Here is a 16,387-nt window from a genome sequence, read left to right on the forward strand (position 1 = left end):
TGTAGGTTAGGGTGCAAAAATTAATGTATAGAATCGTATTCAAAGTTTGATAGTATTTTTTTTACAATTTGTCAAAAATATTTATCACTTTTCATGCTCGTAAAGTTCATATTCCTCATACTCCTTTATTGATAATATCATTATTATATGTCATGTTCATTTTGTTATCATCATTTTGTTTTGTTATTTTTGTGTCATATTGTTGTGTTTGTCATTGTGTTTTGTTGTTGTTTTTTGTTGTGTTATTTGTTGTTCTTCGTGTTTATGCTGGATCTAGGCGACATAAAGTTACTTGTTATGCTCTAGTGCATAAAGTAAAATCTTCGTCTAAAACCAAGGCAGTCAGGTGTAAACAGCCACAAACAAAGAATTTTCTACATATATTTTTTTAAATTTTTTTTTATGTATATAAAACTAAAAATAAATCAAATCAATCAAAATTGATCAATAAAACTAAAAAATTATAACTATAACAGTAATGCGTGAACAATAAAAGGTATATAGTAAGTGAACAATGGTTTCCACTGTTGCTATTTAATTTCCTCGCCATCGAAGTGAAAAAGCAGAGTGTAAAACTCGAGCATTAAACCCATTTTCCCCTCGACGCGTTCATATAGCCACCCTCACTGTATCGGCTCGGGTGGTTATATGAACGTCTTGGGTAAAATGGCTCTTTTTATGCTCTTGTTGTACAATCTACTATAGGTATATAAATGAAAATACTGGATAGACAGTCGAAAAAGAAAATAATATTATACCCAAGCATGTAAATTGTAATGTCAATAAAATTTGTAAAAACTGTCAAAAATTACTCATTGACCACTTCTGAGGTGAAGTTTAAATAAAAATATTAAAGAAAAAGTATAAATGTGATGAAACTTCTAATTTTCTTGCGATATCGACTTCATTTACTGAACAGGAGCCCTTTATTTACTGAGGAGGGGGTCATGTAACACGCAAGATTTTTTCAAATAAGTATGTAGTATACCTGTGTCGGCCTTGAGACCTTGAACAAAAAAATTTGCAAAAGCTCCTGGGGGAGCTAGTGGGTGCAAAGTTTGTGTCGTGCCGTCCTTATCAATCTCGTATTAAACAATATAAGCGTGAGCGGGACAGCGGATACGAATTTCGAATTTTGCACTTCGTAGCTAGCAGGTATCTCTCTCAATGAATTACAAGTATCAAAGCCATTCAACGAAGAAACGTTTTCAGCTTTTTGGGCACAATTGCACTGGGGCTTTCTAGAAAAAAGTTTAAGGAACAAGTTCAGGATGGGGAAACTGCGGCCCGCGGCCATCTCCGGCCCGCGAAGGCTTGAAATCCGGCCCGCAACCATCAAACAAAAATCAAGAGAAGATTTCGTATTGTTATAAATTTCATTATCATTGGCCAATGGCCATGCAGCTTGCATACAACAATCACGCATTACAGCGCGGCCGGGATGAGCGAAAATCGAAAATATTGCATAATAATACATATATCAATATTTTTATTTCAGTAAATAGCATAGCCAAAAATATTGGCCATATATTTGTCGTATATTATTCCAGAACGTCCAGCTACCTACCTACATACCAAATTTCATGACTCTAAGCCTAGCGGTTGTTATTTAGAGATTTTATCCCTATCCCGAGGGAATATCGGGATTAAAAGTATCCTATGTTTTAATCCAGGTTATAAACTAACTTTTTGCCAAATTTCATCCAAATCCGTCTAGCCGTTTCAGCGTGAAGTAACAAACATACTCACTCACTACACTCACTCACTCACTCACAAACTTTCACATTTATAATATTAGTAGGATTATTTATTTCTTCTTCGGCCCAGGTTCCGGCGTGCCCGGCAAACGCGTGGGCTACATGCCGCAAGAGATCGCCCTGTACGGAGAGTTCACCATCCGCGAGACCATGATGTACTTCGGTTGGATCTTCGGCATGGAGACCAGGGAGATCGTGGAGCGGCTCCGGTTCCTCCTCGAGTTCCTGGACTTGCCGAGCGAGAACCGCATGGTTAAGAACCTTAGGTAAGTTTCAAAAGTATGCTGTAGTTGGTTGTGTTTCCTTTTTATCGCAAGTAACGTAACCTCCTGGGACCGGACCTTTTTAACAGACAGCTTTGTTATTTTGGATATTATTTCAAAAACCTTAAGATTCTTTTTTAATTAACCATTTCGTCGGGCTGACAAGCAAAAGTCACTAAGTACCAAATACCTACTTAGTACAACAAAACTCGTATCTCAGTATAAAATTACTTACTAGTTACTACTTTATGAAGAGCAGTGACAGAAATTTTAGTGAGTTTTGCTTGTCATCCGATTTGTACTTTATGAAGTACGTTCGGCCATTATTCTTAGTGTTAATTGGTCCTTTATAAAGTACGCGAGGGCCCACGAGTCTTCACCCTTATGTAGTTAGTGTTCCATGGTCCGCAAGAAGCGGTTTGCGAAGTGCTAAGGAATTTAATTCGCTCTCATCGTCTGTCTGTATTTTCGGATAAATACAACCTAGGGCTTCTTAAGGCTAGAGTGAATAGGCTGTTACTGAACCAGTGAGATACACCTTTGGCCTCATCTGCACTTAACATCAGGTGAGATAGAATCCAATCATGGTCAATGTTATGTAAACAAAAATACAATAAGAGGGGTGTTATAAGTTTGGCACCCATACCGGCAACCTGTGATATTTCTCCTGTTGCCATGGGCATCCGTGGCTGTCGGTGATTGCTTCCTATCAGGAGACCCGCAACCTCGTTTTCCCCATCATATATAAAAAAATATTTCTGCCTGTCAGTCTGTGGCATTGTAACTCTCAAACGCTTTTTTACGTGAAAGCGAGTTTTTTTGCGATAGTTTTTTTTAGCTATATTTCATTATATTCGGTTCAGCCGTTTTTGAGATATTGATCCTTGAATTGACAATGTCGGGGGGTTTCAATCTTAAATTTGGCGGTTATAAAGTCGATGGATTATTGGTTAATCCGGCACTGCGTGTTTTTTTAAATTATTTTTTGTATAAAACAGGGGAGTTTTTTTTACCCGCTCGCAGCTCGTTACGAATTTGTTTTTGGATGCCAGCAACTGCATATTCCACTTAATCATTGATTGACAGCTCACAATGAGTTCATTGGTTTATATTTACATTCACATAACGTAAAACATGGGTGCTTAAAAACAAACATACGAATGACGCGGCAATTAGCGATACAATGGGTAATTGTTTATTGAATGTATTTTCCGTAATGATGAAAATATTTTCTTCACTTGGCTGCTTTAGTGTAGATACTATATTAAATATTGCAACAAAATCCTAAAAGCCGAAAGTCTAAATTTCATCGACATCATCTTGCTGAATGGCAATCTACCACTGTGCGATTCCTTCGGCACTTCCTCCCACGTACAGTGAAATTGTGGAATCAACTTCCGTCAGCAGTGTTCCCTGACAACTATGACATGGGCATTCAAGAAAAGGGCAAACTTTCTTAAAAGGCCGGCAACGGACCAATGACTCTCCTTGAGTAGTTGGTACTCATGGGCAGCGGTGATCATTTTCCATCAGATGACCCGCTTTCTCGTTTGCCTCGCTCTCATAATAAAAAAATAATGATAAAAAAAAAACATTTTTTTTAGCATACTATGGGTACTGTTGAAAAAGGGCCTCCACAACTACCGATCGTCAGCCGAAATTTACTTAAAATGCTTCTTCTTCTTCTCAGCCTTCTTCTACCAAATTCTTGGTGTAGGCCACCTTCAACCTCTTCCACTCCGATCTATTTTGGGCAGTTAGAGTCCAGTTGCTGCCCGCCACCTTTTTTATATCATCTTTCCATCTAATTTGCGGTCTGCCCACTGGTCTTTCCTGTTCCCATGGTCTCCAATTCAGAACAACTCTACACCACGAATCGGTTTTTCAGGCAATATGTCCGCCCATTGCCATTTGAGCTTCGCTATCCTTCTACCAATGTCGGCGACTTTACTTTGCTTTCTGAGCCATTTGTTAGTTTTCCTGTCCCTCCTTGTAACTCCAACCAGTTTCCTCTCCATTGCTCTTTGGGCAACTCGGAGCTTTTCGACCACAGCTTTCGTTGTTACCCAAGTTTCTGCTCCGTAAGTTAAAACCAGCAGGACACATTGGTTGAAGATCCGTGCCTTTTGCTCTTGTTTAATCTTCATCTGGAATGCGAAACTCAACTTTGAGAAGGCTGCCCAACCCAACATTACACGTCTATCAATCTCGTTACACTGGTTGTCTTTACCCATCTTGATTTCTTGACCTAAGTACACATATTTATCTACGTTCTCGAGCATAGTACCGCCTACATACACTACTGCGGGGCTATTCTTCTCCGTGGTCTCCACGGAGACCACTTAAAATGCTTGAGGTATATATATACTTACATATAAAGAATAACAATAAGTTTATCGGCGCCTATAAAGAAACTTTATGCAATTCACACTAATAGTATTAGAGTAGGAAGACAACAGAGAGGGAAAAACAAAACACTAGACAAAATACTCAAAGGCCTTCGTCAATACAATTTATTTGTTTACTATTCACACAGATCGTCACTCGGAGCTCAAGGTTCTATAGGTATAAGGAAGCTATTAAAGGCTTTCATGACATTATTGTGACCCTTATCCGCCAACATATCATAGCGCCAACATATAGTAGAGTTATTTTATTTACTATGTTATTTTCGAATATCCTCCGTGCTCCTTGATGGAGGACCTTAAATTAGTCAAAAACGGTAGCGTTAAAAAATTGCGGCCACTTGATTTTTATTGATAAAATGTAAATAAAAATAATGAGATTAATTTCTAACGTTCTCTATCTGAAATAGAGTTTTATTGAAACAATAATAAGCTTTTAAGCGATAGACCGCCTATTGTCTACCCTGCATTTTGTGTCCATATAAAAAAATTTTACTAATTTGTGGTGTACAAATAAAGAACATTTGTTTTGTATATACTCGTACAAAAAAATAGAAATTTGGTAGGTCAAATGAAGTTTTTATTTTCTTTTTAATCTAAAGTGGTCTCTGTATTTTATTTTAGTAGTCTGCATAAATGGTCGATTAATTTGTTTTCATATAGGTATTAAACATTTATTCACTTTAGACTATATTTCTTTTATTCAAAGACTAAAATAACTTTGGTGATAAAATACGCGTGCAAATAAATTAGATGAATTAGCACATTGAGTCTAAGAGCTATGACATAACATAGTGTAGTTTAGTTGATTGCTGCAATCTAAATTTTACATCATCTCTAGAAATTGTAGAGGAAAAATATAGTAATTTATGCCAATTACAAAAACTGCCCATGTGCGTGCCGGACTCTCGCACCGAGGGCTCCGTAAAAATTTGTAGGTATACATGTGAAAAAATACATATGTTAACCGGCCGTTTTTACTAAAATCCAGTGTTATCAGTTACCTGCTTCTAGGAATGTGCTCAAAATAATTTTGAAAAGGTTAGTACACGTTACAGGGTCGAAGAGCTGACAGATTCCTTGGACAAAGAATTAGCCTGGCTATTCAAAGAGGAAACGCTGCCAGCATCTTCGGGACCTTGCCAAAGGGATACTCTTTTTGTTTTAGTTTTAAAGAAAGAAAGAAAGAAAGAAAGAAAATACATTTATTCACAACACAAGACAACAATATTATTAGGTACAAAAAAAAACAACACAAAGGTTTTAGGTTTTATATTTTGTAAGTGTAAGTTTCGGATAGGTAGTTTTATTAATTTAATGCTTATTGTTATATGACCTTGTAATTGGTAAATAGTAGGTATTAATGTAAATAATTTCGCACATGGATTTTGAAAATCTTAAAGGGGCGAGCCCGGATTTGAAGTCACGATCCTCTGCTTGCGTGGCCATAGGTGAAACAACTAGGCCACCACGGCCTTTTGGAATAACGTAGCATTATCTATCTAAGCGATAAATCTAAGTGCTAATATAACAATGGATCGGACAACAAACAATAACATACTCGTAATATAGTCAAAGCAAGCGGTCTCGGTGCATCGTCTGCACAAATATGAATGTGCATATAAATGCAAATATGCAAGCAAATGGGCAAACTGCCAGTATTTGCAAGGTTTAGTGCTAATGTCCCTATCTATACAAATGTAATGTTCAGACACGGAACTACGACCAGAGTTGCCTTTATGTCTTTGCAATACTTTGCTTTTGTCCTGCCGTTTTAGCGTGAACAAATAACAGCACACACTGTCGCAGTTATAATATTAGTAGGTTAGAGTTAAATGTATTCAGATAAAAACGAATATACATTCTTTACTGACTGTTCTCCACGACTCCGTTTGCGAAGAACTCATTCGCTCGTCGAAAAACCCGCGGGAACTATGGAATTTTCCAGGATAAAAACTACGCTATGTTCTTCCCAGAGTCGCAAAGTGTCTCCATACTAAATTTCATCTAAATTGGCTCTGCGATTTGAACGTAAAAAGATAACGGGCAGACAAAGTTGCATTTGCATTTATAATATTAATATTCATATTCAACTCTGATTTTCCAAAAAAATACGTGTGCCAAAATTTCCTAATTAATTTGTATGCCAAACTCATTTTTTTTTTGCTACCCCGGACCAAAGAATTTAGGTTAAAACAAAAGGAAGTTTCTTCAGATTGTCAACTCCCGTCATAAGTGTTTTGTGAACTGCAAAGATGAGTAATGTTTTCTGCGGTTTGCTTGCCCAGTTTAGGAATGCGTGAAACATGCTGGAGGCATTAGATTGCAGGCATTTACATGACATTGCCGGTAAACCTTGCACAAGGCCCGTCTGTCTCTACCGTCGTCTTAGGGCCTTTGCACACCGCGTTCTTAAAATATAATATAATATTACGGTTCTGACAGAATATCAGAGCTGCAGGCGTCTATAGAACGTCTCAGCATTATGCTGAGTCAGCGGCCGTTTCACTTTAGCGGGGACACAGAATCGTGTAGTTTTGTATTTCTTTTTTGTTTTGATTTTGTTGTATTTGTGGTCTTTGTGAATGTGAATAAATGTCTTCGTTCTTATTTCTTTCTTTCTTTATGCAAACAGCATTCTAGCACTAAGAACCTCTGTCTCACATGAAACTTTAGGATCCCCTAAAAATCATAAAAATACTTATATATTGATTTTTGATGCGATATTTGTCTATGACCAAAACTGGACGAAATTCATTCAACTGTAACTGGCTAATGCCAAATTCTGGCAAATTCGGTTTCTAAGATTGCAAACTTTACTTGCAACGTAGAGTAGCAGTACAAAGAAAAAAAGCGTATATCTAAACGCGTAAATTACTAGCACCATGGGGCGAATTTTCGAGCATTTCAACCGTCTCATTTACCTGACCACATTTTTTACGAATTGGCTTGATTTGATGTTGTCTCCGATTTTATATTAAGTAGAGTTCCTGTATTTTTACCAGATAACTAAAAAAACTGTATCAAAATATTCGGCCACTGTGTCAGAAAAGTGTCCAGAAAAATGAGACGGTTCATACGCTCGGATAATTTCCCCATGAAGCAATTTGCTCGCGAATGAACCGCAAAGCTATACGGCTAACATTTCATTCATTCCATTCGGTCATCGATCGTTCGACAGCGAAAGTGTATGACATAACACCAAGATGCTGCGGTCGAATTACACGTTCTACTTTACAGCTGATCTTAATCGACTTAATTGTTAAGATTTAAGTTGTGTATTGTGCGGTTTTGGGGCATGCATGGTTTACGTAACGGTACTTCAAAGCCACGAATTTGGTTCAGTATTGTGAGCCGACCGCAATTATTATGTATTTATGAGTATGTATCACATATGTAGGTATAGGTATCTATTTGTTTGGTCCTCTCGGTAGCCTAAATGACTGGAAGGTTTTCAACATTATGAGGTATCAATCAATAGATTCGTCACTCATAACATAACCCCATATAACTGTCTGAGTGTCGGCGTCGGCGAAAAAAAAATATGAAAGGGGCAGTTTTTTTTTAACTATCAATATAAATCTCATAAATCCATACTTCCATACTAATATTAAGTATAAATGCGAAAGTGTGTGTGTTTGTGTGTTTAAATGTTTGTCCATCTTTCACGTCGAAACGGAGCGACGGATCGACGTGATTTTTGGCATAGAGATAGTTTATGGGCCAGAGAGTGACATAGACTACTTTTTATCATGGAAAATGCACAGTTCCCGAGGGAACAGCGCGCGATAACCGAATACCACGCGGGCGGAGCCGCGCGCAAAAGCCAGTAACATCTATAAAAATAAAAGCTAATAATTAATCCATTTTCATTAAGTTTAACACTTTTAAGCTACCATTTTTAGAGTAACGTTAAAATTTATGAAATAAAAAAAGTAATCATAAAAATTAAAAACTTACAAACAAAAATCAAGTGTAGTAGTCTAGAACTAGATAAGTATTGAAAAACTACTGAAATGATTGTCCCGTTTTCGACGAAAGAATCCTCCTTCCTGGGACAGTGTTTCCGAAGCGGTATAAGCTTAGGGATATTTAAATAAGGGTTCCTAGTTGACTACGGAAACCTAAAAACGAGCCGGCAAAGTCAAGTCAAAGTCAAAGTCAAAATATCCAATTTAGGCTATAACAAGCACTTATGAATGTCAAAAAAAACGGAAAAACCTCTGTTGAGAAGAATCCGGCAAGAAACTCAACGAAGTATTTTTTTTAAACAAATTTACAATATTATTAAATGATATGTATACAACAAGTATTTAACACAACTTTATTTTTAACACAGTAGGTTCGCTATTTGAAAGGATCGCTACGGACCTCAAACGGCAACGCACCAACACCCCGCGTGGTTGCCATGAAAAATCTCGCTCGCTTTACTCAAAAAGCTTGAAAATCCCGCTTTCCCAAAACTCTAGCAACACTGGCAACATGTTTTTGTTGCAGCGGCGGCCAACAGCGGCGCGTTTCGTTCGCCGTGGCGCTCATGCACGACCCCGAGCTGCTGATCCTGGACGAGCCCACCGTGGGGGTCGACCCGCTGCTCCGCCAGTCCATCTGGACGCATCTGGTGCGCATCACCAGCTCCGGGGACAAGACTGTCATCATCACCACGCATTACATCGAGGAGGCGCGGCAGGCGCATTGCGTGAGTTGCTCCTTTCCTTACCCCCTTTAAATCATCGCCATATCAGCCAACGTCCACTGTTGGGCATAGGCCTCCCTCCACTCTGTTGCATTTTCAATAGGCAGGCACAATACACACACACATAAAGCAACCAAAAAGAACTAAAGCATAAAATCAAAAACATATCATCATCAGCGGGAAGACCTTCCTGGACAAGGTCCTCCCCTTAGAACGCCCCAAAGAACGACAACTCACCACTTGCGTCCACCGGCAGTTCTTACAATATTCTTCGAGTAAGTTTTGCAGGTGGTAGGACCTTGTGCAAGGTCCGCCCGGATTGCTACCACCATCTTGCTCGCTAATCCTGCCGTGAAGCTGCAGTGCTTGCACTGTTGTGTTTCGGCGTGGAGAGTAAGACAGCCGGTGAAATTACTGGCACTTGAGGTATCCCATCTTAGGCCTCTAGGTTGGCAACGCATCTGCAATACCCCTGGTGTTGCAGATGTTTATGGGCGGTGGTGAGCTCTTACCATCAGGAGACCCACTTGCTCGTTTTCCATCCAGTCGAATAAAAAAAAACAGGTCAAACTAAAGTTGTCTATCGAGTGCAGCGCTGAATCCGTGAACGAGGTTTTTTACAAGCTTTTATTTAGTTTCACCTGTCCCGTTATCTGTCTGTCTGTCTGTAATCAAATCTTGCAAGTTAAATTTGACCAACTTCCAGTAGTCAGACTGACTTGAAATTTGGACTACTTGAATGTAAATCGCGTGACAATAAAATAATCTAGTAGTAAAATCCTGGTAGTCCAGCCAGGATCGTCTCCGCAGGACGGAACTCTTCAACGGTTAATAGCATCGACTTGAAATTTGGTATGCAAATGGTAGTTTGAGTGACAATGCAAGTACAGTCAACAAAAAGTACAGTCAGCAGAAAAAGCTTGTATTAAAAATTATCTTTTATGGTTAGATTATTTAGAGAATATTATACACTAAATAAAATATTTGATTTGTTTATCGTTAGATACCTAAGTATGATCATAGTTGTTACCACGGATGGCCTAAACAGAGGACACTATCCGAATCATAAAACAGGTCTGCCAAGGCCGGTTTATTAGGAATTTTGAATTCGATAAGTTATGTTAATGAGAACTCATTATTGGCATATAAATGAGACTTTACGTGAGATATCAGATTGTTTTGAACAATTATTTTTTTTTGAGAAATAAACTTCTCGGGTGGCTCAACATTATCTAAAGTAGGTAACCTCATCATCATCATCATATCAGCTGTTGGACGTCCGTTGTTGGACATAGGCCTCTCCCATATACCTCCAGTTTTATTTGGAACTTGGAAGCAGCCTGCATCCACCCTGAACCCGCGGCTTTAATGATGACATCCGTCTATCTAATTGGTGGACGTCCTACGCTGCGCTTGAAACTTTTTGGCCCCAACAGCCATTTGTTCTCCGTGCCCGCCCATTGCCACTTCAACGAGCAAATTCGCTTGGCTATGTCGGTGACCCTCCTTCTTCTACGTATCTCCTCATTTCTGATTCGATCCCGTAGAGAAACCCCAAGCATAACCCTCTCCATAGCTCGCTGAGCAACTCTGAGCCTATACAATACATTACTAACATTAATGGATGTAATTATCTGAAAATTAATTAAATTATTATTATTATTATTGAAACTATATGACGTAACAAATGTTGTTTCCAGATCGGTCTGATGAGGAGCGGGCGGCTGCTGGCTGAGGAGTCACCGCAAGCACTCCTCACCATGTACAACTGCCTGTCGCTCGAAGATGTCTTCCTCAAGCTGTCAAGAAAGCAAGGTGAGTAATGAAGGTTCTTAGGGTTCCGTAGCCAAATGGCAAAAAACGGAACCCTTATAGATTCGTCATGTCTGTCCGTATGTCACAGCCACTTTTTTCCGAAACTATAAGAACTATACTGTTGAAACTTGGTAAGTAGACGTATTGTGTGAACCGCATTACGATTTTCACACGAAAATAGCAAAAAAAAAACAATAAATTTTGGGGTTCCCCATACTTAGTTTAGTAGTTAGGCTTAGTTTTAACATTGTTTAGCAAAATTGGCGGAATGTCGATAACTTAATGACGTCATGGCTACTCCATTGTCTGCTAATTATAATCAATAATCATATGCTGACGACAGTCGTTGCTTGAAGGTACTTGTAGCGGAGTGACGCAATCTGTAGATACTCGTTATTCCATAAAGGGTATGTTATCGTTATCGTTATAAATCGTTGACATAAAGTCCTTAACTCTATTAACAAACTAGCTTTTACCCGCAGCTTCGTCCGCGCAGAAAATTTTATACATGACGTGGATTTTAGATTTTGTATGTTTTACTCAATTTTATCTCACAGGAACACCTGACCGCGTTCAAAGTCAAAGTCAAAGTCAAAATATCTTTATTCAAATTAGGCTATAACAAGCACTTATGAATGTCAAAAAAAATCTACCACCGGTTCGGAAAAACCTCTGCTGAGAAGTATCCGGCAAGAAACTCAACGAGGTATATATATATTTTTTTAAACAGGTTTACAATATTAATTATTAAATGATATGGTATACATCACAAGTATTTAACACAACTTTATTTTTAACACAGTAGGTTCGCTATTTGAAGGGATCGCTAATGCGGATCGGAATTATTTCCAAATATCCCTGTCCATGATATAATCATTAACTTTATAATACGCCTTTGATATTAATGTCTTCTTGACAATAGATCTGAATTTTGTATCCGTTTCATTTATAATATTTTTTGGAAGTTTATTATAAAAACGTATGCAATTTCCCAGAAAAGACTTTTTGGTTTTAGCCAGTCTGTAAGATGGAACTTTAAGCTTCCCTGTGTTTCTAGTAGCCTTTGGCTTATCGACGTTAGTGGGAAAATCACATATGTTCTTCCTAACATACATGGTTAAAAAGTAACCTATGTCCTAACCCAGGTCATAGTCTATCTATGTGAAACGCGTGATTGAAACAAACAAACACAATCTTTCGCATCTCATTAATATTATAAATGCGACAGTTTGTAAGTCTGTTTGTTTGTTACTTCATCACGTGTAAGCCGCTGAACCGATTTAGATGGAATTTGGTATACAGATAGTTTGAGTACCGGGGAAGGACATAGGATAGTTTTTATCCCGGAAAATGGCATAGGTAGTTCCCGCGGGAGAGATAACCGAATTCTATGCGGACGGAGGACGCGGGTAGCGGCTAAGTTTATAATATTAGTGAGACTTGGCGTAAGCCATAGATCCGGCTGATTCAAAATTCCGCGATTTTACTAAAGCACCACGGGATTCCCTTAAAATCACCGTGAAAACTAGACTGCCTTAGGTATATAAAAACGGCGCACAAAATTAGTTCACAGCGCGGCTTTGTGAACGTCGTCGGGTAAACAAGCAAGAATCACTAACTGCAAAAAAAAGATTAGTGAAATATTAACCTTACGATGCTATGCATAAGTTTGATTATCCCTATTGGCTTTATGCGGTTATTGGTGACTTTTGCTTGTCCCCCGACGGTTTCACTACCTATAGTTTGTTGACGTCCGTGACAGGGGTTGTGTCAAAGCAATATTGATGATTGATGCGCCGCGCCATTTGTTCCAAACAGCCAATCTCTCGCCAGTCTAGTGCCGTAAGATACTAGATGTTAATGCATCTGCCAAAGAAATCATAGCGATTTTTTTTTCTACTGGATGGAAAACGAGCAAGTGGGTCTCCTGATGGTAAGAGATCACCACCGCCCATAGACACCTGCAACACCAGGGGATTGCAGATGCGTTGCCAACCTAGAGGCCTAAGATGGGATACCTCAAGTGCCAGTAATTTCACCGGCTGTCTCACTCTCCACCCCGAAACACAACAGTGCAAGCACTGTCACGGCAGGATTAGCGAGCAAGATGGTGGTAGCAATCCGGGCGTACCTTACACAAGGCCCTACCACCTGCATAAATTGATTATGAAAAGGTCCCACCCTGGTACGCGATTCAGCTTTCTGCATTAATACACAGCGAAACATGTCAAAATATCTGACACGTCCGACCGGCAATAGAGTCGCATCAGAAATTTATACACGCTTTATTGTGTCAGACATTGGTGCTGGTGACTGTACCTACAGTTTTGTTAGGCTATGAAAAAATGTTTGCACATATATCAATGTTTATAAAAACGTTAGAAGCCTGATATTTTTACCAGCCTTCAACAGCCTTCGACGTGTTTATTTTAACATTTAACACGTACGGTCCGTGACCCTTGGAATACCTATCGTAGCGTAGACGTGACGATTTCGCGACGTATCCGCTATATTGTACTTAAATCTACAGATTGTGTTTTACGTAAATTTCTACTTATTTTGATGCGTCAATCCAAGTAAAGTAATTTTATTTTTTTTTAATCGACTGGATGGCAAATGAGCACGTGGGTCTCCTGATGGTAAGAGGTCACCACCGCCCATAAACATGTGCAACACCAGGGCTATTGCAGATGCGTTGCCAACCTAGAGGCCTAAGATGGGATACCTCACGTACCAGTAATTTCATCGGCTGTCTTACTCACCAAGCCGAAACACCACAGTGCAAGCACTGCTGCTTCACTTCAGGATTAGCGAGCAAGATGGTGGTAGCAATCCAGGCGGACCTTAATCCTCATCATAATACTTGGATTTTGACATTAAATTTACTAATTCATTTCTTTCGTTCTCCTTTTGTGTAATCATTTCTTTTTGTTACTGTGTGGGTAATCATCTACCTAATCATTCACTTCAACTCTCGTGGTACTATATATAGTCTAGTAGATCAGTGACACTGGTCATTGGGATTAGTTTGAGGCATAAGTCATACAATATAAAATATCCTACCTAATATATGTATTATATTTATACTAATATTAAGCAAAGTGGTAGTCACGTCAAGTGTTGTGTGAGTTAGCTTTTATTGTTCTAATATTTTTGTTTTGATCTTTTCACTTTTACTATAATTGTTATAATTTGCAGGCGAGTTTTTGATTTTTTATCTTATTTTTTTTACTCCGTACCTACCTCGACATTCACCGTGAAACACTAAAGCAATCTTCAATCACTTCAAACTGTTGATAATGTAGGAGTTTCCTAACTACTGGTATTCTGAACCATTGTGTTGACCAGCCTTGCATTGTGGGCACAGTCACGCGATTGTAGCAAAATATTCAAGACTGCATTAAGTAAATGAGATAGGTTGAGTCAGCTAGCCAGTGCATTAAGTAGGGCTTGCTTTAATAATCTTAAGCCATTTTACCCGAGACGTTCATATAGCCAAACGAGCCGATACGGCGAGAACTGACCCTTCCGAGGGCTATCGCGAATATTCGCCGCTAGAGGCGCTAACGTGACCTCTTCCATTTGGCAATATCTGTGGAATATGCATTCCCAATGAATGTCTGTGTTTTGACATACCTTTTTCCTCCCTTTTTTACGAACAAAACGGGGACTATGCAACACTGCGGCATGCTCGATATTATGGTATTTAAGGTGTGATTTTAATCTAAACTTTGTAATAACAGAGAAAGCCATACTAAAAACCTCACGCAACAGTGCGCCATCTAGTGAGACAAAAAACGACTGACAAATGGAGAGGGTACGTTTTACGCCTGTGTTAGGAGGACTCGCTCTTCCTTTAATGGTACAATGCCAATGGTATGCGTGTCGGTGGCCGATCGTAAAATACGTCAGATCACGAAATTCCTAGGCCTAAAAGTTGGCCACTTTGGCCAGGCATATCACGATGTGCCTAAGAAACAATACGGCAGATCGATTAGAGCAACGCGTTCGTCGATATTCTTAGCTCTTTACCGGGCACATCGTGATATGCTGAAAAAAAGAAAAATTTAAGTAGGTACCAAGAGCGAGTTAGTATGAATTATGACCACGCTGGCGAAGTGCCAGAACCGATATGACGGCGTTTCATGATATGCCTAGGAATTTCACGATCTGCCTAAACTGCCCTAATCATGAAATGGCGGCGTTTCATGATATGCCTAGGAATTTCATGATCTGCCTAAACATCACTAGGCAAATCGTTAAACGGTGAGTTTTTAACGATATTGCGGATGTCCCTTAGCCAATTCATAAATGGCGCCATTTCGTGATCTGGCGGATTTTACGATCGGCCGCCACATGCACATTGCATTCCGTGCCTGACACATTTCTATCACGGTCAGGGTATGGTACGGTGTAGGTAGTGGGCAGTGACTACTTTTACGCTAACAAGTATCTTGTCTAGTCACTGACCAACCACTACAAACGTAGGTACATATACGTATTGTAACCTTAACCAAATTTAGAATGGAGGAAAATATAACATAGAAATTAAGTGAAAGTACAACGCTCGTTCTTCAAAGATATAAGAAACGAAATAGCGGTTCGAATACTGACCTTATTGCGGTGAGTTAAGAACAAAATTGGAATGAGTATGTGTGTTACATAGTTCGTTATTGTTTACGCGATTTTGTCAATCGCAAGCGAGTTGAATCGGTTTGTCGCGACATGCGTAATCTACTCGTGTAGTACATTGTATAATAGTGAATGAAAGGTTAAGTGTTATAATAGTTCCCTTAAAAAAAATATTTGGTATTTCCGACAGTTAAGTAGTTAGGTTGCCTAGATTATCAGAAAATATAGAAAATGTATTTTTTCTTTAGTCAATTAAAGAAACCGGCCAAGAGCGTGTCGGACACGCCCAAGATAGGGTTCTATAGCTGTTACAAAGAAATCAAGTAACTAATATTTTTTCTAAGGATTTTGTATTTTGTGGGGAATCTTCCAAGTTTAGGTATATTTTATACCTTAGGCTGCTATTTACTCTACTACTAGGTTATAATTCTCAAGCAAACTGTAAGTTTTTCAAAAATTTTAAACTAATACTTAAGCTTTAAAAGGGCGGGGGGCGCTTTGTACTTAGAATGGAATAGAATCGAGTTGATTTATTTGGTGTAAAAAAGTTTGTACTTACATGAAATCTTATCTTAATCTAAAATATAACAGTAGTTAACAGAGCACCAAAATGGATGCCACTCAGCAAATGCCGATGTCTGAATTTCTTTAGTCATGGCGCTGGTTTTCAGGGCAACCAACAATACAACAGAATAATTAAAACTTCAAAGTTTACATACAGTTTTATTGATTGTATTATTATAGTTTTTTTTTTGTTTGGTGGTGGTACTGTTGGGACGGTAATGAAACTACATATTTTTCTTTTCTTTCTTGTCTGCA

At 38.8% G+C, this 16,387-nt stretch overlaps 1 protein-coding gene across 2 annotated transcripts in view; it reads left to right on the forward strand.

Moving 5' to 3' along the window:
- snu (ABC-type transporter snustorr) overlaps positions 1-16,387 on the forward strand; it is a 111,480-nt gene that overhangs the window by 86,362 nt on the left and 8,731 nt on the right. For both annotated transcript variants that reach the window (XM_074107440.1, XM_074107441.1), the window contains 3 exons: positions 1,828-2,023; positions 8,923-9,124; positions 10,822-10,936. In XM_074107440.1, the coding sequence (XP_073963541.1) occupies positions 1,828-2,023; positions 8,923-9,124; positions 10,822-10,936 (513 nt within the window). The remainder of the gene's footprint in view (positions 1-1,827; positions 2,024-8,922; positions 9,125-10,821; positions 10,937-16,387) is intronic.

This window comes from Choristoneura fumiferana, chromosome 25 (genome assembly GCF_025370935.1).
Source record: "Choristoneura fumiferana chromosome 25, NRCan_CFum_1, whole genome shotgun sequence".
NCBI classification, from domain to species: domain Eukaryota; kingdom Metazoa; phylum Arthropoda; class Insecta; order Lepidoptera; family Tortricidae; genus Choristoneura; species Choristoneura fumiferana.